Below are 24,379 nucleotides of genomic sequence, written 5' to 3'. Positions count from 1 at the left end.
ATGCACGCAAAATTTCTTGTCTACATTATATGCATTGAACACCAGTGGCCATTCGTGAAAATTTCATGCCACAAAAAAGGCCGTCTGCTTCAATTCGCGAAAATTTCATGCCGCGAATATATCATGTTTTACACTATTACCATGGCAATGCATTGTTCAACATTGACAAAAGATGTGTTTTGCACATTGCTACAAACTGTGAAGATCATAATATGTGAAAGTCAAATACTCAAAAACTGAGGGAGTTACGTCAATCTACATACTTTTTGTATGATTGGTATAAAAACTGCTGTTGCCATGGCAACAGATTTTTTCACACACATGAAAAAGATATCTTGCACAACTTATTACATTGATCGTATATGCTGAATTTCAACTGAGTTGCTTTGAAACTGAGAGTAGTTAATCTAAGACATTTTATAAGTTTTTTTTTTAATTTGTTGTTGCCATAGCAATGTATTATGCAATACTAAAGCCCCCGTCACACTACAGCGTATAAATCAGCGAATGCCTAGCGGATGGGCAAAATTTGGCAAAGTCCAGATACGCTCGAATCCGCTCGAATCCGCAAGCAAAACGTCGTTTTCGAACGTTCGCCTAACGAATGATGAGCATATGCTAACCGTGTTACGAGCGGATTAAGTAGCGAATGAAAGCGAATGCGTACAGTCCGCCCAGCGGATGCTGAGCGGACAAAGCGAATGAGGAGCGAATGCCCAACATATGCAGAGCGATACTGCGGCAGTCACGTGACGGATCTCGACTGACGTACATTTTCCCAAATCATTTTGAGTAGTGACAGTGTCGAGTAACGTTGTGATTGTGAGAATGGCCCCCAAAAGAAGGAAGGAGAAGTCACCACCAAGTGCTGCTGATGTCATTACCCTCGACAGTCCTCAAGATTCCTGTGTTCCTTCTGATGATCACGTTGACGATGATGTGGGGAGTCCAACATCATCCATTAAGTCTGGTGCCTCCAACTGTTCCTAGCCTGGACCTTCAGCGAAAAAAAAAAAGCCAGAAGCAAACGCCGGGACTTTAATATCCCGGAAGTTCGATGAGAAGCTGATTATACAACCCGAACTGCCCTCGTCTTCGGATCCAGGCCCTGATCCACATCGTTCTTCGATGTTTTCCTCTCCTCCGTTTTCTCTTGTCTTGGATGTATTTGGCGATTGCCAGCTGGTTTAGGTCATACTCATGTTGATGAACAGCTAGAAGATATTGCATCTGAAATCTCTGAGCGTCCTCCATTTCTGATGACCAACTGATAAATGCTACCTGTGCTGTCCAGATTTGCTGTGCGAATTTGGACGAACGGCGAACGAATGAGAAGCGAACGCAGAGCGACCACAACTTTCGATCAGCGGGCGCTAAGCGACCACAAAGCGTATTGCCATTCCGTTCGTCATCCGCTCAAGATTTTGGACATGTCCAAAATCAAAATTTGTCTCCGGCGGATCTCTGCGAATCTCTGCGAACAGCTAGCGGATACAGCGAACGCCAAGCGGGTCACGAACGATGAGCAACGGATGTGAGCGTATCTCCAAATTTTCGGATCCGCTGGGCATTCGTTGGCTAGATACGCTCTAGTGTGACGGGGGCTTAACAAAAAAGATGTCTTGCACATCTACCTCTGATAGCTGTCACACATGACAAATTTGGGGTCAATTGTTAAAAAAAAAAATGAGAGTGGTTTGATCCAAAACATTTTGTAAGATTTTATGAAAATTTGTGGTTGTCATGGAAACATGTTATGTGGCCCCTAACGAGAGATATTTTGAACATCATTGATAGTGGTCAAACATGCCAAATTTTGGGTCAATTGCTCCAAAACTGAGGGAGTTTAGGTCAATCCATAAATTTGTGGAGGATCTGTATAATAATTGCTGTTGCCATGGCAACAGATTTCTTAACACTCAGGAAAAAGGTGTCTTGCACAACTATACATTACATTGTTTGCATGTATCAAATTTCAGCTGAACTGCTTAACCCTAAAAGGACTGGGGCGGGGGGGGGGGGGGGCTTTTTGGGCCCCCCCTCGACATTTTTCGTGATAAATCTGGAACGTAAAAATCTCGTGCCGCGACGTTTATGACATTTTTCTTTTAAATCTTGCGCAACTTTTGAGACCAAATTCGCGTCGCCCGGGTACGCGGTTCTGAAGTTACGCAACATTTTGTAAGGGCATGTCAGACCCGGAATTGCTCAAAAACGTGATTTCATGTACAAATCCAGTGCAAATTCTGCTTTTGACCAAAATTCATAAATGTATCATTATTTTTACTTTTACTGATCAAAATCAATTAATTTCATGTTCTTTATGATCGAAATAGTGTTGCCAATGATTTCCATCGAAAAAACAATAAAAAAACAAAGTCAAAAACAGTGAAATACATAAAAACAAGAAATTTTAAAAACAATAAAATACATAAGAAACAAATTTGATACTGCCATTTTTTTGATGTACAACATTTAATAAGAATCCTACACAGAGTACCTAAACCAAAAATGAGCAGTTTTGGACCTTTAATTACAGATTTACAGCCATTTTTAAAAATTCATGCATTAATTAGCATAATTATTTCATTAAAAATAAATGTGAATATTTGTGAAATAATTACCTATTCAGTTTTGTAGATTACCTTGTGGGTGATGCGCGTGCCAATTTTCCTTGCGATCACGCGGTCAACGGCCAAGATCTTGGGGGGGGGGGCAATGAGCCCCCCAGTCCTACGAGGCATCAAAATAGCCCAGTCTTTTTAGGGTTAAAACTAGAGAATAGTTTGATCCACAACATTTTGTCATTTTTACAAAAATTTGAGGTTGCCATGGGACGCATTAAGGGGTACTCACAAAGAAGATGTCTTGCACATCTACCTATGATAGTGGTCACATATGCCAAATTTTAGATCCTTTGCCCCAATAGTGAGAGATTAGTTCGAGCCACAACACTTTGCATGACTTCCATAAAAATTTGCTGTTACCATTGTAAGACAGCAAAGCCTATCTCCTTCTTTCCAGTCTAGGTTATTATGTCTACCTCAGTTTGGTTAGGTTCTTAGGCTGTCCCACATCTCATTAGCCTGTACTCCATTTCTGCACTCTATTTCTTTCCCCACCATTCTCCCTCCTTTCCCATCCATGTTATTCCTTTCCCATTCATGTTTACAGTTATCACCTCAGCTTGTTGTCGCATCTGATCCTTTTGTTTATCATTCTATGTCTGCAGTTCTCACCCCAGCTTGTAGCCACCGTCATCCAGTGTGTTTTCATTGGTTGTCTTCATGAATAGGGTTCTTTCATTTTACTGTAGGTGGTCTCTTCCATTTCTGTTACTCCTATTGGTCCTCTTATGTAAATACAGTTTATGCAGATCATGTTCATGATGATGAGTTTTGTTGAGGGCAGGTCAGCCTGAAAATAAAGCAGTGTGCTCCTCAGGACTCAAGCGTGCAGGACTTATGTTTACAGTCTGTGTCCCTGACCCTGTAGCTATCTTACACCATGCTATAAAAGCAATACTCCATACAGACAAAAAGGTGCCTTGCACATCTATCTACTAGGTGTTACAAAAAACATTTCCCACTTTTGATCCTTAATAGTTAAAAAAAAACAACAACTATGTATCAAATAAAACTGACATTGATATGAGCAATAGCTGAAGAGTGTACAATTTTGTTGGAGGCAATTTTTAAATGACAGCATAATTCAGTTTCATTAAATTATAAAACCTGAATTTTTCGGTTAGGTTTCAAATTTTGCTCTATTTTCAACCGTCTGTACAAAACTTATTAACTTTGCACAGAAGTCAATTGGTGTGTATGGGAGTGTGTAGTTGACACCCAGACAATGGTCCTAGACAATGACCAGGATATGAATGCTCTATTATTCATTCATGAGGAATTCCACTACCACAGCTAGTCTTTATTCATTCTGAAATGTGGTGTATACAAGCACATGGAAACATGTGCTTACGTTTTTCATGTGCATGCATTTCATACAATGTACTTTGCTAGGAATTCAGACTAGCAGTGCCCAGGGCAATCCATCATGTATAATTAATAAAGCATTCATGTGCCTTGGGGCAGAGCTCTGAACAGGTGGTATCCAGGTCCATTGTTCAGGGTCATTGTAAGTACACACTTATATACACATCATTGGTTACTGTGTAAAGTTCAGGTTTTGTAAAGAGGGTTGAAATTTGACCAAAATCTGGAACCTAACTTTGAAATCAATCACTGATTTTATGAAACTGATATATCAGTTTCATAAAATCAATGATTGATTTCAGAGTTGACAGTTTTATGACAGTTTTATCTGATATATAGTTTTCGAGCTATTAAGCATCAAAAGTGGGAAATGTTTTTTGTGACACCTAGTATGATAGTGGTCACACATGTCAAATCTTAGGTCAATTGCTCAAAAAATTAGAGAGTAGTTTGAGCCACAAGATTTTGCACCAACTGCCCAGCCGCCCGACCTCAGAGTGATTCCTATAATAAGCCTATACCCTATACACACTATGTGTGGGTTGGGGTATAAATATGAAAATTGTGTGGGTGTACCTGCTTAAACTAAAACTATCAATGAATGTGATTAATACCCCATCTAAAATTAAAGGAGTTAACTCAATCCACAATAATTTTGTATATTTTTCATTATAAAAAAAAAAGGCTGTTACCATGGCAAACCATTTTTGAACATAGAGTAAAAAAGTGTTATGCTCATTTAGAAATCATGTTTGTCACATTTGCGGTATCTCAAGTCAAATGCTAAAAAATGTGAGTGTATTAGCTGAATAAACTAGTAATTTGTATGATTTTCATAAAAATACTGTTACCATGGCAACACATGGTTTGACATTAAGAAAAGATGAAGCTTGCACATCTACGTTTTCTAGCAGTCATATGTGCAAAATTTCAAGCCAAATGCTCCAGGACTGAGGGAGTTAGCAGAATCCAGTATTTTTGTATGATTTTTATTCAAAATATGCTGTTACCATGGTTAAATGTATTCTTCAACGATGACGAAAGATGTTTACACATCTATGTACTATAGTGGTCACATGTGCGAAATTTCAATTCAACTGCTCAAAAACAGAGGGAGTAAGCTCAGTCCACTGGTAATTTGTATGCTTTTCCTTAAAAAAAAAAAATGCATTATTCAACAATTACAACTGAGGTTTGCACTTCACATACTACAGTGGTCACATGTGCCAAAATTTAAGTTAACACTCAAAAACTAAGGGAGTTAGTCAATCCACATATTTTTTTAATGATTTGCATAAAAAACTGCTGTTGCTATGGCAACAGATTTTTTCACACTTACTAAATAGGTGTCTCACACAACTACACATTACACTGATCCCATAGGATAATTTCAACTGAATTGTTTAACAAGAGACCCGCGGGTGTAGCGCTCACCCGAGCATCGCAAGTTCACCTTTCACGCAGTCACTAATCTAAATTATTCACAGCTCTACTAAAATTTGACCAGGCATTCTCAAGTAGAAGATGAAAATGTACAATAAGGGCCCAAATTTTTTAAGATTCTGTAATTTTGGGGGGATTGGGGCCCCCTGGGGCCCTCTGGGTGGGGCATGGTGCCCATTTTAATAAATTGAGATCCTGACCCCCGAGGGATGATCCCTGCCAAGTTTGATGAAAATCCATCATGAGGTTTTCAGGAAGAAGATGAAAATGTACAATTCAGGCCCCCATTTGGACCTTCCCAACTCCCCCCCCCCCCCCAAGAGGGGCACCCCTGGATCTGCTATGAACAAACTTGAAACTACAGTCATTAATGTACTCACTCATAATATTATCTTAGCTCTATAACTTCTGATTCTAGAGAAGTTTTTTTTTTTAAGATTCCTTCATTTTTGGGGGTTTGGGCCCCCCTGGGTGGGGCATGGTGCCCATTTTAACAAATTGAGATCCTAACCCCCTAGGGATGCTACCTGCCAAGTTTGGTGCAAACGGGTCATGGGGTTCTCAAGAAGAAGATGAAAATGTACAATTTAAGCCCCATTAGGACCCCTCCCCACCCCATTCCCCTGGGTCCCAAGGGGGGCACCCCTGATTCTGCCATGAACAAACTTGAAACTACAATCATCAATGTACTAACTCATAGTATTAACTTACATGTAGCTCTATCACTTCTGGTTCTAGAGAAGAAGACTTTTACAGATTCCATAATTTTGGGGGGTTTGGGCCCCCTTGGAGGCCCCCTGGGTGGGGCATGGTGCCCATTTTAACAAATTGAGTTCCTAACCCCCTAGGGATGCTACCTGCCAAGTTTGTTGAAAATCGGTCTTGGGGTTTTCAAGAAGAAGATGAAAATGCAAAAAGTTTACGCACGCCGGACGCCGGACGAAGGGCGATCGCAATAGCTCACTTGAGCCTTTGGCTCAGGTGAGCTAAAAACCGAGAGAGTAGTTTGAACCACAACATTTTGTGTGGTTTTTATGAAAATTTGTCACTGCCACTGCAACGCATTATGCCATACTAACAAGAAAGGTCTCTTGCGCATCTACCTTTTATAGCAAGCACACATGCCAAATTTGGGGTCAACTGCTCAAAGAATGAGAGCCCTTTGGCACGGGTTGATAAGGGGATGGGCGCTTTCAAAATACATACTCATTCACACATCCATACCCTACACAAGATTGATGAGCAAGTGTACTTCATGTGTGTTCAATTTAAATCAACATGGAACATGCTGACAACATTTACCGTCCAAGTCTTTGGTGTTTGACATCTTACTGTCTGACAGCTTTGAAACTTCATGAGAATCATTAGCTGTGGAGCAGGAGGCTCTAGATGTGTCTGTGTTCAAACTGTCTTCTGTCATGCTCTCCTCCTCCAGTGTAGTAGTCTGCTGCAACCAAGGTGTTCAAATTAGAAAGAGAACAAAAGTTTGGACAAGTTTTGATCCTTTTTTGTGTGTGTATAACTGTCAATCAACACATCCCAGCCCCAGTCAGCACATGCGTAGTTTACTTCTTGATAACTTCCTGTAGTTTCGGCTTCTAAGACACACATGCTCCACATGGGCAAAAAATAGCATGCCCTCTTCGGATATAAAAAATGCAAACAAGCAATAGCAAACAAATTAACACACATTGTCGTGAATAACACCAAATTAATCGAATAAATAATAATTTCTGTTCAGTTTCCCTCTGTTTGCATTTATTTCATATATTCAATAATGCCTCCAGCGACACTTGGTGGCGGAGGCATAAAAAGCTGCATCACTTCGGTGATCCATCGCATTTATCCCCGAGTTGAATTATCCTTCGAGTTTATGCCAGGTTTAAGTGTGCTATATACACACGGTGCTATAGGTTTCTGGGGCGTACATTGTACTAGGGCTTTCTATAGACCGATGTGAGCGACTGCTCATGGAAGTGCTCCATCTTAAGGTGACACCATAACTGGGGGCCATCCGGGCCGGGCCGGCAAGCACTGTGCGCGTGTGGCAAGGGTGCCAGCAGCAGCCAGTGCTTTTACCACCCATCGCCAGCCGGCCAGCTATCTCTGGCAGCAAACTACACATCTGGCTTTGTGACAACTGCACTTTTTCGCTCGCCAATTGTAAAATTTGTGGTCCAACAGTGATTAGCGAAATTTGTGAAAATTAAACAACTTATACTTAGTATGAGCAAATGGGTAGATGACATATGGCTGTAGCCAAAACTTGAAAATCAAGGTAAATATCGGTACGATCCGTGAGTGTTTGTAGACTCTGTTTCTAAGGCGATGACTTGGGTACTCGCATGTAAGCCCCATATATTCACATTTGTGTAGGAGAATGAAAACTGCTGGGGAGAACTATAATGGCTAGGCGCAGGCAGACGTCTTGCGAGTAAGCCTAAACTGTTGAGAAGTTAACTGCAGAGATCTCGCCAGCGTATATCACCCTTGTCGGCGCGGACAAGCGTGCAGTTTGAAGAAACAATTGCCGACAAGGGTAAAACTTGCCGACAAGGGTAACACCACGCGTGAACTTGCTTGACGAGCTCAGTTCGGACCAATTTCTCGCCTTTTTCAGTCTTTATTATCTGGCTAGAAAAGAAGCTAGATGTTGAAAGGAGCAGCAGTTTACAGGCGCAAAAAGTTATCCACGCAGTCACCGCACTGATCACAACAACGTGGCTCAACATAGCGACGTACTGTACTAGCTGATGCCTCACTCACATGCACTCCAATTCGGGATACACACACAAATGCACCAGGGAGGTCCACCTCCCTGGTAGCACCCAGCCGGCCACAGACAGCCGTCTGTGTGTACGACGGTATTGTGAGAGGGAAAGAGAGGATGGAAAGAGAGGGTCGGAGGCCGAGGGAGGCTGAGGAAGGCTGACACGTGCTCCCTTGTTGTCGGGTTATGCAAAAACAAACGATATGAAATGCATGCCCCCCTCTGCCAAAGGTTGTATTCTTTTTTTTTTTGCTGCTTTGGTTTGTTTGTTCGTTTGTCTGCCTGTCTGTCTCTCTATTCGCAAAATTTGGGAACAGATTAGGATGAAATTTTCAGGAACAGTTGGTTGGAAAAATGGCGCAAGGAACAGATGATTAAATTTTGATAGTGAGCAGGATTTATAATACCACTGGAATTCACTGCCAGGATCCAGGATTTTTAGACTTTGTTTCATATATTTGAAAGGATTCGTATCAATTCTTTAGGAAGCTAGCCATCAGCAATGACGCAAAATTAGATGCGTTCGATCAAAGCATTGCCGCAGAGAGAAAATTAACTCCATCTTTCATTAAAAAAAAAAAGAAAAGAAAAAAGAACGTGCGATGGAGTAAGCAAATGCAAATTGTTATTTTGGTTTTGGTAGTTTCAGTGGGTTATTTTTTTTTTAATTTAAAAAGCCATGCGTTCCATTTGAGCCTTTTCACTTTCTATGGATTTGTAAACGTCATTCGTGAATATCCCATTTTCCTTCTCCGGGCGGAAATTTATAGTAATTCTGTCATGGTGGTCTTTCAAGTTCAACGTACGTAATACTCCACGTGCTTCTGGCTTGGTTTGTTAACAGGTGGGTTAGGGGGCCTTCATGGGCAGAAAATAAATGGATAATCATTCAATGTTCCCAGTTGGTTTACATGCTATGTACACGCTGTTTACGACCACTGAAGCAAGGTGGCAGTACGCGCAGCATTCCTTTATCTGACACCTGGCTTTCGTGGAAATTTTCGTGGAAATTTCGTGGAAATTTCCACAAGCCATGATATCAAGTTTCCCCACTGCTTGTGGTCGTGTTTTTTTTTTTTATTCTTCATTACGAACATCAATTTGTTCAACTTGAAAAGTGTAGATAATTTGCTTCGAGCACTTGTTTCTTTCTTTTTTTTTTTATTGCAGCTTCGGTAACATTTTGTTTTGTTCATCGTCCGTGCATGGTAGGGGTTCATGAGAGGAGAACAATAGGAATGACTGGGGAGAAAATAAACTGAAAGAAGGAAGCATCTTTTGAGCAACCTGTCTTTGTTTTTCTCTACTGACCACCAAGGTTCATTTTTTTTCGTTACTCCGACAAATTAATGATAAAATAATGCTAGATTCTTTATTCTGAAGGTTCGTTAATCCAAAAATGATTAAGAAAAAATGTCCGTTCATTTCACAACGAAATCAGTTTTGTTATTTCGAACGTTCTGCCAGTGAAATTTCGGAATAAAACGATGGCACAAAACAGCGTGTTTTCGTACTCTAAGGGTCTGTTATTCCGACAGAAATAATAATGATAAGATTATAAATTGTAGATTCTTTATTCTGAAGGTTTGTTAACCGAAAATTAAATAAAGAAAAATGTCCGTATATTTCAAAACGAAATCAGTGCGTCATTTCGAACGTTTTGCCAGTGAAATTTCGGAATAAAATGACTGCCCAAAAACAGTTGTAGTTTTCTTACTCTGAGGGTTCGTTACTTCCACAGATTAATGATGAAATAATGCTAGATTCTTTATTCTGAAGGTTCGTTAATCCAAAAATGATTAAGAAAAAATGTCCGTTTTTTTTCACAACGAAATCAGTTTTGTTATTTCGAACGTTTCTGCCAGTGAAATTTCGGAATAAAACGACGGCCCCAAAACGGTTACAGTTTTCTTTTACTCTGAAGGTTCGTTACTGCGAAAGTATAATGATGATAAAATACTTTAGATTCTTAATTCTGAACGATCGTTAATCGGAAAACGATAAAGAAGAAATGTTCGTTTATTTCCAGACAAAATCAGTTTTGTTATTTTGAACGTTCTGCCAGTATAATTTCGGAATAAAACGACGGCCCCAAAGCGGTTACAGTTTTCGTATGCTGTGAGGGTTCGTTACTCCGAAAGAATAATGGTAAAATAATACTCTACATTCTTAATTCTGAATGATCGTTAATCGAAAAATGATAAAGGAGAAATATTCATTTATATCCAAACGAAATCAGTTTTGTTATTTCGAACGTTCTGCCAGTATAATTTCGGAATACAACGGCCCCAAAACGGTGTTCCTTACTCTGAAGGTTTGTTATTCCGAAACAATAACGATGATAGATGATAGATTCCTTTCTGAAGGTTCGTTGATCGGAAAATAATAAAGAAAAAAAGTGTTTGTTAATCTTCGAACGAAATCAGTTTTGTTTATTTTGAACATTCATTTGTAGTACCGACCTTTGGTGTTGCTGTTGTTTTCGATTACAAACCTTCAAAGTACTCAGAAATGAATCGTTTCATTTTATGATAAAACAAACCTTCGGAATAATGACCATCATTACATTTTTGTATGATATCTCTTTGATGTCACGGCCAAACTACCGCAGTATACCCAGAAAGGAAAGTGCAACGATGTCCCAAGAAAGTTCTCGATCGCTTCTCGCGCATTTGCATGCAGTAGGCCTGCCACGTGGTCGAGCAGACGGCGAGAAAGTAAAAACACTACGGGTATAGTTTAAGTACACGGTGCGCGTTGTTGCGATGCAGAGACGGCTAATTATTGCAAAAGTGAAACAAAGGCCTAAAAGAAATCAGAACCTTCACCATCGGCACCTACTTCTCCTTCATTTATTATTTAGGAACTGCCACCAACAAAAGGTATGGAGTTTCTGCATTGTTTCTGTGAGAATATGCCCCTCACAACATTCATTACATCTCCATGAAAATGTCGCATTTAGTGGCATTTTAGCGGCGATTTATCTGTGTTGTATTGAGCATTAGCGAAGGCTTCCACCCCCAGAACAGCGCGTATCACTGCCGACAAGCGTTAAGAAATTCCTGGCGAGAACCCTGAACTGATATAATTAAATACAAATGATGAATCAGAATCTTGAGCTAGATATGGCGCTATAAATTGCAACTTATCGGTTATATTAAACTTTTTTAGGCTTTACTCAGGCCAGCAGGGTAGAATCTGTCTAACGTTAGATCTTGTCTAGAATTCTAGGCAAGAGTCCAGACTAGACCTAGATCCCTATCCTGACTTCTAGAACCCTAAATCCTATATCATTTTCTATTGTCGCTAACTTCAGACAAGCCTAACTAAGTAAACCAAATGGAACACAGATCTAGGCGTTTCTAAACCATATTTAAACTAAATTAAGGTTGCCTGATGTCAACAACCAAAACTCCTACTGTTTTACTAGAAGGTATAGGTCTAAGTAACATTGCATAACATCGCACTAACACCTAATATAATCTACAAAAGTGATTTTCAGATTAAACTTTCTCAATATGATTATGAAGTGGATGTTTGCCCCCATCAGTGGTTTAATATTATAAGTATCAATATCAGAATTCAAATTCAGAGTTTCAGGCCACAATAGAATAGGCATGCTATGGTCAATGCAATGCTGAAGATTGAAGAAGTGAAAACAATTTAAGAATTTAACGCATCTTGAAACATTTATTTGCCTGTAGTGAAGGCTGTAAAATGTTTGTCATAATAATATAACATAGCAAGGAAGTGCATCTAAACTTTGGAAAGTAGTGCACCAACCATAAAAAACCAGTGAATTATCAAAATCTTTGATCTTAACTTGTCTTCTATAATGAACAACATATTTTATGAATATGCAGTGATAGTCTAATTGAATAGAGGATCTAGTAAGCATAGGCCTAACTCTGTTTGAAATCTGTGCATTTTTTATACTGTTGTACACTCAGCAAAAAAAGAAAGTAAACACTTTTTAGAGATCATATTTTTCATAGAAGATTTTGATGAAAATTAAGGTTTTATATACCATATTAAAGGTAATTTAATTGGCTATTAAGCTAATAGGTTAATTAAAAAGAAAACTTTACGCATGAATGAGCACATTCCTTTTTGTCCTCCAAGGCACAAAATTAAAAATTGCAGAAATTGACATGTTCTCTTTCATTTGCAAATGCACGTAACGATAACATTGACAACAAAAGACCAGTTAACCCTATTCTAACTGGGGGGGTCAAATTGACCCCCCCCCCCCCATCGACGTTTCGCGCCATGATTTCGCAACGCGCAAAGATTTTGCCGCGTCGTTTCACTACTTTTTTCATTGAAGTCTCCCGCATATTTTGAGACCAAATTTGCGACGTCCGGGTACACCGTTTTGAAGTTACGTAATGTTTTGCATATGCATGTCAACCAAAAAAAAAGCTCAAATTCATGATAATGTGTGCAAATCCAATGCAAATGTGTTTTTTGGTTAAATTGATATAAATTAGTTTATTTCAACTTTTAACCATTGAAATTAATCAATTCTAGTGTAGATAAGCCTGAAAAAGTGCCTGCAACAAATTTTGGCAAAAAAACAATAGAAAACAAAGGTCGAAAAAACAATAAAATACATAAGAAATTAACAAAACAATGAAAAACAAAAGAAATTGATTTCGATTGTGCTATTTTTTTACACGAAAATTTTTTGATGTGTCTTGAGGAATTCTGACACAAAAATTTGGCAATCCTCCAGTCTTTTTAATGGAGTTATAGGTGAAAATATGATTTCATGCACAAATTTGCATAATTAATTTATTAAAAATAGAAAGGCAATATTTTTCTATTGTATGACCATGTAATCTTGTAGTTGACATCCAGCTCTATCTTCAGGCAAAATTTCGCGGCGATCGCGCAATCGGCGGCCGAGATCTGAAGGGGGGGTCAAATTGACCCCCCCTCAGTAAAAACTTGGTCTCAAATAGCCCAGTTAGAATAGGGTTAAACCACAATGAGAGACATGAATGAAATAGGGAAAATAAGTTTTTGTTCTCTTTATCTCTTTATAGCCTCTAAGAAAAACAGTGGGAAAGTAAAGGGGAAAAAAAAGAATTTTTCTGTCAAGTCAAACTTCAAATTACATAGGGAATAATAAGCATAAAGATGACTAAATGAGCAGAATTTCTTTATTTCTTTCTTTTAATCTAGTGATTTAAATTCCATGTGACAATTTCAAGGACCAAACATTATTTACAATTTCCTAATTTGAAAAAAAAGCTCAAATTTCTACCATTTTTGTTAATTATTACTTCTTCTCTAATTTCATTTGAATTTAGATTTGACATGAGATGCTTTATTTTCCTCCATTATTTTTAGCCTTCATTGGTCTTTTGGGCTTTAAAGATATCATAGAGATCAAAGGTTTATTTTTGCAACTTAATTCATGATTCTTTTTGTGTGAAATTTGTTGTTTGTTCTTATTGTTCTATGGAAGAGCACATATGCATGAATGACAACTTGTTCAGTTTTGCAATTTTTACTTTTGTGCTCTGGAAGAGACAAACAATGGTGTTCACTCATGCGTAAAGTTTCCCTTTTTGTCGACCTACCAGGTTGATAGCCAATTAAATTACCTTTAATATGGTATATAATACATTAGCTTTCAGCCAAATATTCCATGAGAAATCTAAACTTGAAAAAGTGTTTACTTTCTTTTTTTGCTGAGTGTATTTCACTTGTCTCTAATTGTATTCATCATGCGTCAGTAGCGAATGAATTTCACACACTGCCATGCAGCTTCCATTTTTGTTTTTTCTGTTATTTGTGCACCCAAAAACTGCACAATATGTTTTCCTGATCCTTCCTTTGAAGTTTTCATTGTAGATCAATAAGTCTGAATCACTCAATTTGTCAACAAAAAAAAAAAAACCAAACTAGAAATGTCGCTTTGGCGACTGGTATGCCTCCGCCATAATGCATGATTTTCCCAATACGTCTAGATAGTACATATGGACAATGTGTAATTACATTTTCACAAAATTGGCAAAATATTGAAATAACAAATTTGTCACAAATGTGTTGAATGTTCACCTTCCTTGACCTAGGTTTAATTGGATGAATAGGAGAGCATGTATCTAGGGATTTAAGGACTTTAACTTGACTTTGACCCATTCATACATTTAGGCATTGAGTAATTTTCAAGGTACAGGTGTGGAGAATTGGTGTGAATTTCTGAATTGAATAGTAAATTGTTACCATTTTCATCCGGCCCTTGACCCTAAAATTCATAAGATAATCACTTTCAGGTAGAACATGCATAATATGTACTAAGTTTCAACATAACTTGAGCCACTTCCGAGATATGGAGGAAAAAGTTAGTTCAGCACTTTCACTTGATCTTTGACCCTTTGACCTTTGAGGCAAAAAAAGAAAAAAAAAAAACTTTCCAGAGAATTTCTATTAGGTTACACATGCATACACAAAGTGTAAAAAAAAAATAAACCTGATGGCATTGCATAAATATGAGGGAAATAGTAAAATTTAGAAGTGTTGCACTTGACCTTTGACCCCTGACCTTTGACCGCATGAACCCTACATTCTCTAGATAATCAATTCCAGTCAGTACATTGTATGTATGTTCCATGAAGATACCTTGAACAATTTTCCAAGGTAAGGAGAAAAAAAAAGGAAGTTTTAATATTTTTACTTGACCTTTGACCTTTGACCCCATGACCCAAACTTTCACCAGAGAATCTTAATTGGGTAATACATGCATACACTAAGTTTCAAGAAAATATCTTCAGGCATTCAATAGATATGGTGGAAATAGTGAAATTTTATGTATTTGACCCTGACCTTTTGACCTTTGACCACATGACCCAAACTTTCACCAGAGAATCTTAATTGGGTAATACATGTATACAGTAAGTTTCAAGAAAATATCTTCAGGCATTCAATAGATATGGCGGAAATAGTGAAATTTTATGTATTTGACCTTGACCTTTTGACCTTTGACCTTGAGCATGTGCACCCAAAAGTTGATAGGCACAACTTCACCCCCTAATACACATACATGCCAAGTTTCATTAGGATACCTCAACAGGTTTTGATAGTTACCTTGTCCACAAAATTCATTGCGGACGGACGGAAGGACGGACGGACGGACGGACGGAAGGACGGACAGACGGACAACCCGAAAACATAATGCCTCCGGCACCACTTCATGGCGGAGGCATAAAAAGGCATTAAAAGCCGCTGAAAGACTTTCGCACAGTGAGTAAAAAATCAGAATATTAGCGCGGCGGCGGCCGACTAACTATGCGCGATGGGTGCACAAGGCTGCTGAGCTGACTGTAATCATGCCAGTGCAACTCGCTAGGTAGGTAGCTCGCTGGAAGCCCCCCAGCTGTGGCGACCGATATAGCGCCGCTAGCGGCGGTAGGTGTACAGGTCATCGAAATTGAAACGGTCTATAGCTCAGTCAGTAGAGCACCAGGCTAGCAATTCGGAGGTCTCGGGTTCGAATCCCGATGGAATCCCATTTTCTTTGCTCATTTTTCCAGTAACAAAATTAATCTGTCACTTTAACAAACTTCTCAAAGTTTAAGCCCTGCATGGCCACACTACATAAAACTATACGCATATTTTGACTAGAAGTGAGAAACTCCCCAAGCACGAGAACAGGAAGTTTAGCTGGTAAGCTTTCAAGAAGTTTGTAATCAGTCTTTCCAAACTATGCGAAGCACAACACCAGGATGTAAAACTACGTGTAGTTTTGCATAGTCCGACTGGGACTTTTGTTGCACCACACAATCTTTATAATAGTAAATACAAGTGTATCAAACTATTCTTCTATTCTTTTTCATATTGAAGCATATAATTCACACACTGCCTGTCTGGCAGTGCTTGATTTAATTTTGTGTTACATGTACATATTGACCAAATTCTGGGAAAAGGAATGGAGGGTAGATATTTTCATGCAACTTGAATTGTTTGCTTCTACAGTGCACTCACGATATAAGGTACACGATTATAATGAAATTCTGGTCACAATGAAATCAAAATTCAGCACCAAAATTACCACCTATATATCTTTATACACTATATTGTTTGGTTATAATGAAATTTTGTTGTAACGAAAGAAAACCACAGGTCCCGTAAACTTTGTTATAACAGGAGTACCAGCTGTATACAAGTAAATTTACTGTAGTGATATATGGCAGTGTGACATGATTTGCTCTCTGTGTTGTTTATTTTAGTTGTTTGAGGCTACTTTCCAGAGTGCACGAGTTTGACACAGATATTATTACCTGGTCTCCAGCACTGAGGGGCAGTGCCCCAAGTGCCAACACTGCTGCCTTGATATCTTCCTCTTTCCTTTGCTGTCTCTCTGACAGCTTGACCACGTCACAGAAGTAGCGGGGCTTGAGCCCGAGAGATGAGAATTGTTGGTTCTCGATGCTATTGAATATTACATCAAGTGTGCGAGGGAGGATGCCTCCATCCTGAGGAATGCCTATGGTTGAGAAAAGAAATGACAGTTATTGAGCAAGTGTACTTTGTAACAATGCATTATTTCCTATGGCAAACTCTTTCTACAAAACAGATAATGACAAATTTTAGGTTTTGGAATCTTTTAGTTGTGAAGTGACAAGATGAAATGACAAGATGAAGAAATAATCCCAGGGGTTTTATTTCCTCACCAGAAGGGTTATTTTCTAACCAATTCCAGACAAATTATGCAGACTGCAGTCCAAACTTTGCTGTAACGCAGTAAGACATAGCGCATGCTGTCATCTTTGAGCTTCGTCATCTTCTACTCATGAATGCACTTACACTGTAACACCACTTCAGCGCGAAATGAGAGTCACCTTCCCTGTGTCCACTCTCCCTCTTTGTGCATAGTATGCATGCAGTGTGTGGGTTTGTGTGTGACAGACAGCATACGAAAGAGGCATGAACATGAGAAAAATGAGTTTGTACTATTGTCGCAATCAGTGTTGTCGTAATGTTCATATAGTTTACATGTTAAACAGATGTGTTAAAGTTAGCAGTGCTGCCTCTTTTTCTGCATTGATAGGGTCATATTAGGCATCACGATCCCCTATAAAATGGTTATTTTGTGGATCAAATGAATGAAGGTTTGTTCTGATGATGTATTTGCCAAAATTAAGAGAATAGTAGTTGGAGTCTTTTTTATCCCCATTTTGTGTCTGCATGTCATAGCTTGCATGTTCTTGTTGCTGTGGTTATCAGTGGGTTTGATAACTGAGCATGGTTTAGTGTAATGCCCACATACTGGGATTCATGTTGTGTGGTTTGCACGGGCCAATACTAGCACCGCTTAAGCAGAAGAAAAACTTGTGTCCGACCTCTCCCGATTAAGCTGTGAGCACTGTATTACACATAGTGTTTTTTCTTTATTCTTGTATAACGCACACGCTTACCTTGAATGGTGTATGTTTTGCCAGCATTGGTGACTCCATATGTAAAGACAAGGCAGTTCTGACCATCAATAAAGTCCTTGACGGTGCCAAGCATTGTCTCATCAAAGAACATCTTCTGGCTGGTATGCTCATCAAATATCTTTGAAAAAGTAAACTTGTGGTTCATGTGGCCCAGACCACGCTGGCTGGTCTTAAAGGCAAAGCTGCCAGATGGTGCTCGCATCAGGAGGGTTGTTGAGTTCTCTAGGTTTAGACATTCCTGGAAAACAGAAGGGCAATTCCGTATGGGAAGGGCATAAACAGCAAAATTCAAAGTTAAGTAAATGCTCAGAAATTTAAGTTTCCCGTACAGACGGATTGTTGTATTTACGGAAACAAAAAACCCTTTTCCAATAACTTTCCTCGTTTTTGTTGTACACACTTTTAAAGTTGGAAGACTATTTATCGTATTTATCTAAAATTTTACAATATTAAATGAAAATTTAAAATGGAACAACTTAAATATCTCTCTGCTTTATCCATACTTCCACATCTTTCTTCCTATGCTTCAACAATCACATTTAATGAAGCATTCAGTCACTCTCATTATATTTTTTTTGAGAAATTTTCAAAATCTACTGACAAATTGATGTAATTCCGTTACCATAAAATTGAAAAAAGTTTTCTTCTGAACAAACTAATCACTGATTTTTTTCTCTCCTTGTAAATTTTTTCTCTACATGTGACTCCCTGAAAACTCACAAAACATTTTGTGAAATATCTCCTTCAGTTCTTCTGTAATTGTGGTAACGGAATTACACGCACATCTAATATGGAAGAGAATGACATAACCTACTTTCGTGCCAATATGTATGTGAAGTGTTCATGAAATAGCTTCAGGGCATTATCATTGAGCTTAACAGTGTTAGTGATTGGCAGTAAAGGAGTGAAAGTTGAAATATTTATATGGTATGATACACTGACATGACTCAGCATAGCTGGATGCCTCTGACAGTGAGTCCTGACATCAGGGTACACGCTTGACAAGACTTCTTGTGCTGAAAGTCTCCTCCCTTCTTTCACCTTTTCCCATGTACAAGAACAACATGGAGACTGTGCTAACTGATAACTTTAAAGATACTCATTCTCAAATGTTAAAAATCATACTGAATTCTGAGATATCAATGTATATTTTCGTGCTAAAAAGTCTCATGGCTTCATACAAAATCTAAGTATATTGCTGAGGGACTATTAAATGGGTGTGATGCAGCATAAATTGAACAAAGGTTAAAAAGAAGAGGAAGGACGTAAAATTTCTTTAGAAGGAAAAGAGAGCACTGCTACTGACAGAGAGAAATGAACAGGATAATTTTTGTGAGGAAAGATCAAGAATTTAAGAGAAGGATCATACACAATGTGATAGAAGTCATTATTTGACACGGGATGCCCACTGAATGTGACACCTTTGATCTTTCTGTGTGAAAGGCTTTATAATCACCAAGTCAATAGTCTGACCTTTTATTGAACATGTCCTGTTTTCATCCTCAAGTCCTTTATCTTTAATGGTAAGTGTATGACTATGACCTTCTTTCATCTGTTTCTTAGATCTTTCCTCCACAGAGACATGTATTTTGATTTTCATGCCCATTTGATACAGAGCATCTGCTACACTTTGAAGTTTGTTCTTTAATCCTTTCTTTTTAAAAGGAATGAAGACAAAAACACCATTTGTGATGAACATTTACCCAGTCAGTAATTGTGATACAGCTCTAAAATATAACATTTAGGCCTATACTTTCCCGTCCTAAGAAGATTTGAAATATTAAAGTCAATGGGCTTCTGCTTCTACCTTTACTCTTCATGTTACCATTTGCTGTACAATCCAGTTTCCTTTCATACAAGTGCCATTACAGTGTATTTTATCATTTGCTTTCAGGCAGTCAAAATACAACTTACTGCAAAAGAGAAGATGCACACTTCTTGTGAGTAAATATATGGCAACACTCAGGATGAGAAAATAGACAAAGTCAAAGAAGAAAGACAGAGACAGGAAACTTGTAGGAAATTTATAGGCCAAGTCATGATTACAGTCAATGATCATATCACTGTCGTGTTTCTGAAGACGTCATTTAAAAATTTTGTATGGTCAGAAGTAAATACTAAGATTATTCACAGGTTGATTAATCTGACTCTAACACAGTGAGCTGCAGATGGATAAAAGAGGCCCTCTTACCTTTCTATGAATTAACAGAATTTGGTGGACTCACTCTAATGGTTCAAAAAGTTGTAGTTAGTTATTTTGCTGTATTCTATTTCATTTTAGTTTAGTTCATTTTATTTTGGTGGGCTTAAGTAGGACTTACACTGTAAGGGAATTATCAAATTATGCACTACATTATATACCAGGGGGCAACTTCAGCTATTAGTAAAATGTCACAAGTTTTTAGTGATTAATATAAGCCACAACATATAAATAATAATGACTGAGCACTGGTGCAGTACCATAATCATATAAGAAAATTTTCTTTTCAATTTATGATTGAATTGTAATTTTTTATATTTGCCATTGAACCACGACTGCATCTTTTCACTTTACAAATTAAAAGTTTCAAGCATCCTTCGTGTTCATCCTTAATATTAAACATTGTGTTCAATGATGGGGCTGCATACTGTGCTCTTGCACTGTAAATTGGCACTTTATGATTTAGATTTAAATTCAGTGTCAATCGGACAGTTATAGTCATATTATTTTCTTGTGCATGTGCACATAATATTTATGTACAATACTTGTAAGTAATTCACACATATTATCAATTATTGGCATATTTAGGAAGAAGAAAACAGAGAAATCTGTCTTGCATGATATAAAGAAAAGAAATACAAGAAAATTTGAGTATTGTTGACTGGATTTATAGAATTGTACTTGTGGGTCTGATCCAAAAATCAAGGGAGCGCGACGGGATGGAATTTGAATGTTTCTTTTTTATTTAAAACAAAAAAAGTTTAAGTGTTAGCAGCCATTTATTACTACAAATGTGTTAAGCTAACATCAAGACATCACACTGCACTATGGACAAGATCGGCATCTGTTTTGTTTCCATGGCAACAACAAATTTTATTAGCGCGACGGGACGGACTGAAAAAAATCACTGGTTTTTGTGAAGAAAATTCAAAGGAGAATTAATTCAAAGTTATATGTAATGAGCAATACAGACCATGTCATGCGGTGTTTGTTTGTCAATGTTCCAAACATTACTTCCACAAATAGAGAAACATCTAGATCTAATAGATTTTATTTTTTAGGTAATTTTCTCAAAAGCTGTTGAAGTCCGTCCCGTCGCGCGGCGGGACGGACAAAAATGAACTATGTACAAAACAAATGGGATATTCTAGAGAATCGGCTAATTTTCATCAAAATGTATTTAAACTTTGGAAAACACAGTTTTATAACATCTTAGTGTAGATTAAGCACACCAAGATTCAAACTACTAATGAATGCTGAAAATTTTGATCAACAAGTATTATCATAAGGCCAAAAATTATCATTTTACAAGAATTCTTACATTTTTGGTACGGTAATCCTTGATTTTCTTTCTCAAGGAAAATTACTTTTCATGAATGATAATGTTGCAATGGCATTTCATTTGCCCAAAGATTGAATCTTTCCAAGATTTGATCAACAATGCATAGGCTGTCTTTAATGAAGATCTTGGCAACTGTGGATACTTCTCATTTTCTCTTCCATTTTTTTTTCCAATTTCCAGCGAGAAAAAAAAAAAAAATGTGCCTCTGAGTCTGATCCAAAAAATCAAGGGACAGCAATGAGACGGAATTTAAGAGAATTTTTTTGCTCACAAAAAGAAATGTTAGCATTATAGCAGCCATATGTATCAAGCTTACATGAAAGCATGAAAGTGCACTATAAACAAGGCAGACATTTGTTTTGTTTCCATGGAACCAAAAATTTTACTGGCGTGACGAGACGGAATTTAAAAAAAATCACTTTTTTTTAAAACAAAATTCAAAGGAGAATTGTATCAACGTTGATGACCCAGACTTGCCATGCTACAAATTGTATGTGGCATTGTTTGCTACTATTCCCTACATTACTTCAACAAAAGAGCTAACATACAGATCTAATATATTATAGTTTTTAAGTAATTTCCTCGAAAGTTGTTGAATTCCATCCCACAGCGCAACGGGACGAAACGATATGTACTATGTACAAAACGAATGGGAAATTTTCAACACTGACTAATTTTCATCAAAATGTGTTCAAACCTGTGGTTAACACAGTTTTATAACATTTTAGTGTAGAGTACCAAGATTTAAACTACTGAGAAATGATGGAAAATTTCAGTAACAGTTATCACTATTATATAGTTAAAGATTTTCATCACACAAAAATCCTTACACTTATGGTATAGTAATCCTTGATTATATTTTTCCCAGAAACATATATATTTTTTTTTTTGTTATGAGTGAAAATGAGACTCATACGTTGCACGTCATTTGCACAAGCTTTGATTCTACCTCCACGATTTGACTGACTGCTATAAAGTCTATATTGACTAAACCACACATTTAAGTGCAAGCGAAGAAATATATCTGTTCCTGCATTTGCCTTTAGGTACTGTAGAAACTTCACTAAGCTTCCAGAAAAAAAGAAAAATGCTAGCAAAAGTAGTCATTAGTAAAGATTATAAAACTGTTGGTATACAGCTGTACACAAGCTTTTTAATAGAAAAAGGTGGTTACCATGCAACCACATCATTGATTAGGCCTACAAATTTGGTAGCTTTATCATCCCATAGGACTGTGAATGTACTGTATAGTAATTTGAGTGCATTATACATTGTATATTGCATGTGGTAAACCTAAACTTCCAGATGATTTAACTTTAAACTTGTGCTGAACAGAAAATCAAAAGCTCAACCCCCCCCCCCCCACCAAAAAAAAATATGATAAATAAATAAATAAGATAAAATGAATAAAAAAAAAATGTATCCATGGACATACAGTGTACCATGGTGATGACATCATTCCCTATCAAAGTTCCCAGATGTATTGAAATGGCCTAAAGTAAAAAAATTTGCCTAAGTTATAATTACTGTCATGGTAACTGACGTTACATACTGGTATATGACATTTTGGTAACTGATACCCCGTTTATACTGCGAGCGGGTTTTCGAGCCGCCTCGAGGAGGTTCGAAAACCCGCTACGAAAAAGCGGGCTCTTGTCTGTTTATACTGCACGAGCGAAAGCAGGCCCGAGCGGGTCTTAGCAGGGTCACGGCTTCCGTTCCTATGGTAACCGAATTCTCCTCCGAAAACCGGCGCGCGCTTTCGTGGCAATCACTTTCGCGCGGAAACGTGACTGCTGAGCGCGAATTTATAACAACGTGGGTTCGCGATCCGGTGCAGTTGCTTGTTTACATCATGAACGCGCGATGACCTCCAGTGATAACTTCCGGGTCGGCAAAAAAGCGGCTTTTCGAACCCCCTAGCGTTTATACTGCTGTCGAGCCTCCTCGAGCCTGCTATAGTGGGTTCTGAAACCTCCCCCCGTAGGAGGTTTCAGAACTCGACCGGACCTGACCCGACCGGATCGCCTTTTCTGAATTCTGTCTGTTTATACTGAGCTGAAAGCCTGCTCGAAGCGACTTGTCTTGGTGAATACTCGTCATACACTGGAAAGCTATGTGAAGAATAAAACAAATGATTATTCAATTTCAGATTATTGTATTACAATAACGCAAGTTCCTCTCGGAAACTGTGCTTGACACACTATAGCGAACACACAATGATGTGACGCGTCTGCCCATGCAGAGACGCTATAAATGCTTGTTCCGCTATGTATTTTCGAAAGCGATCCTCATTTCGTTATAACGGAGCACATTTCTTTTGTTTTTCTTTGTCAGTGGCGCTCGGATAAGACTTCGTTATAACGAAAATTTCGCTATAACCGTGTTCGTTATGGGCGAATTTTATACCATAGACTTTAATGGCGATAATTTTGGGACCAGGAGTTTTACTTCGTTATAACGAAATTTCGTTATAACCGTGTTAGTTGTAACGGGAGTGCACTGTATCTAGGAGAAGTATAATCATGTAAAAGATGGAGAAAAATGACCTTCACAATTATTATATTCTAGAAGAGAAAATATGTGCCGTTACGTATGGGACCAGAAAAATTTTGTTTTTTTTCAACATTTTAACTTTCATATTTCATAAGAGGTTTCTCTTTATCTCACAAAAAAGTTGGAAACCTGAAGCCCCATCTCAAACAAAATTCTTATTTCTTTAACTGCTTATTAGCTTTGACCCTTAATCTAAGTTTAACCTTACAACTCAAAATTTTCTAAGAGAATAATTGTTAAGCAGTATATAAACATTGTATGGAAAAAATTTCATGAAGATACTTTGAACCATTATTGATTTATCAGAATATGGAGAAAAAAAGTGAAATCTTGGAATTTCCACAAGCACTTTGATCCCAATGGCCTAAACTTTTCCTAGAGAATAAGGCTGCGTTCATGTGAAACTAGAATTGCGTTTCTAAACACGTTTAGTCGCTAAACGTGTTTAGTTGCATTGCATTCACCGAATGCAATTTTTCCATTTAAACGCGTTTCAAAACGCCGATCTGAAATGTGGAAAAAAGGGCGTTTTTGAATCATGATTCTGCCAGAATCACAATCGCAGAAACTGCATGAATGCAACCGTGATTTCAATCATGATTCTATGACGTCATTGTGCGCTGTGCGCAT

General features: G+C 37.9%; 1 protein-coding gene across 6 annotated transcripts in view; it reads right to left on the bottom strand.

Moving 5' to 3' along the window:
* LOC140241709 (uncharacterized) overlaps window positions 1-24,379 on the bottom strand; it is a 188,302-nt gene that overhangs the window by 154,987 nt on the left and 8,936 nt on the right. For 5 of the 6 annotated variants that reach the window (XM_072321459.1, XM_072321454.1, XM_072321456.1 and 2 more), the window contains exons 3-5: window positions 17,631-17,889; window positions 16,494-16,699; window positions 6,738-6,882 (exon numbers count right to left, since the gene is read on the bottom strand). In XM_072321459.1, the coding sequence (XP_072177560.1) occupies window positions 6,738-6,882; window positions 16,494-16,699; window positions 17,631-17,889 (610 nt within the window). The remainder of the gene's footprint in view (window positions 1-6,737; window positions 6,883-16,493; window positions 16,700-17,630; window positions 17,890-24,379) is intronic. The other variant, XM_072321455.1, reaches the window with a different exon arrangement.

The sequence above is a fragment of the Diadema setosum genome, chromosome 18, assembly GCF_964275005.1.
Source record: "Diadema setosum chromosome 18, eeDiaSeto1, whole genome shotgun sequence".
In the NCBI taxonomy this organism is placed as follows: domain Eukaryota; kingdom Metazoa; phylum Echinodermata; class Echinoidea; order Diadematoida; family Diadematidae; genus Diadema; species Diadema setosum.
Note: the sequence above shows the minus strand (reverse complement) of the source record. Positions and strands in the feature narration are given on the sequence as shown.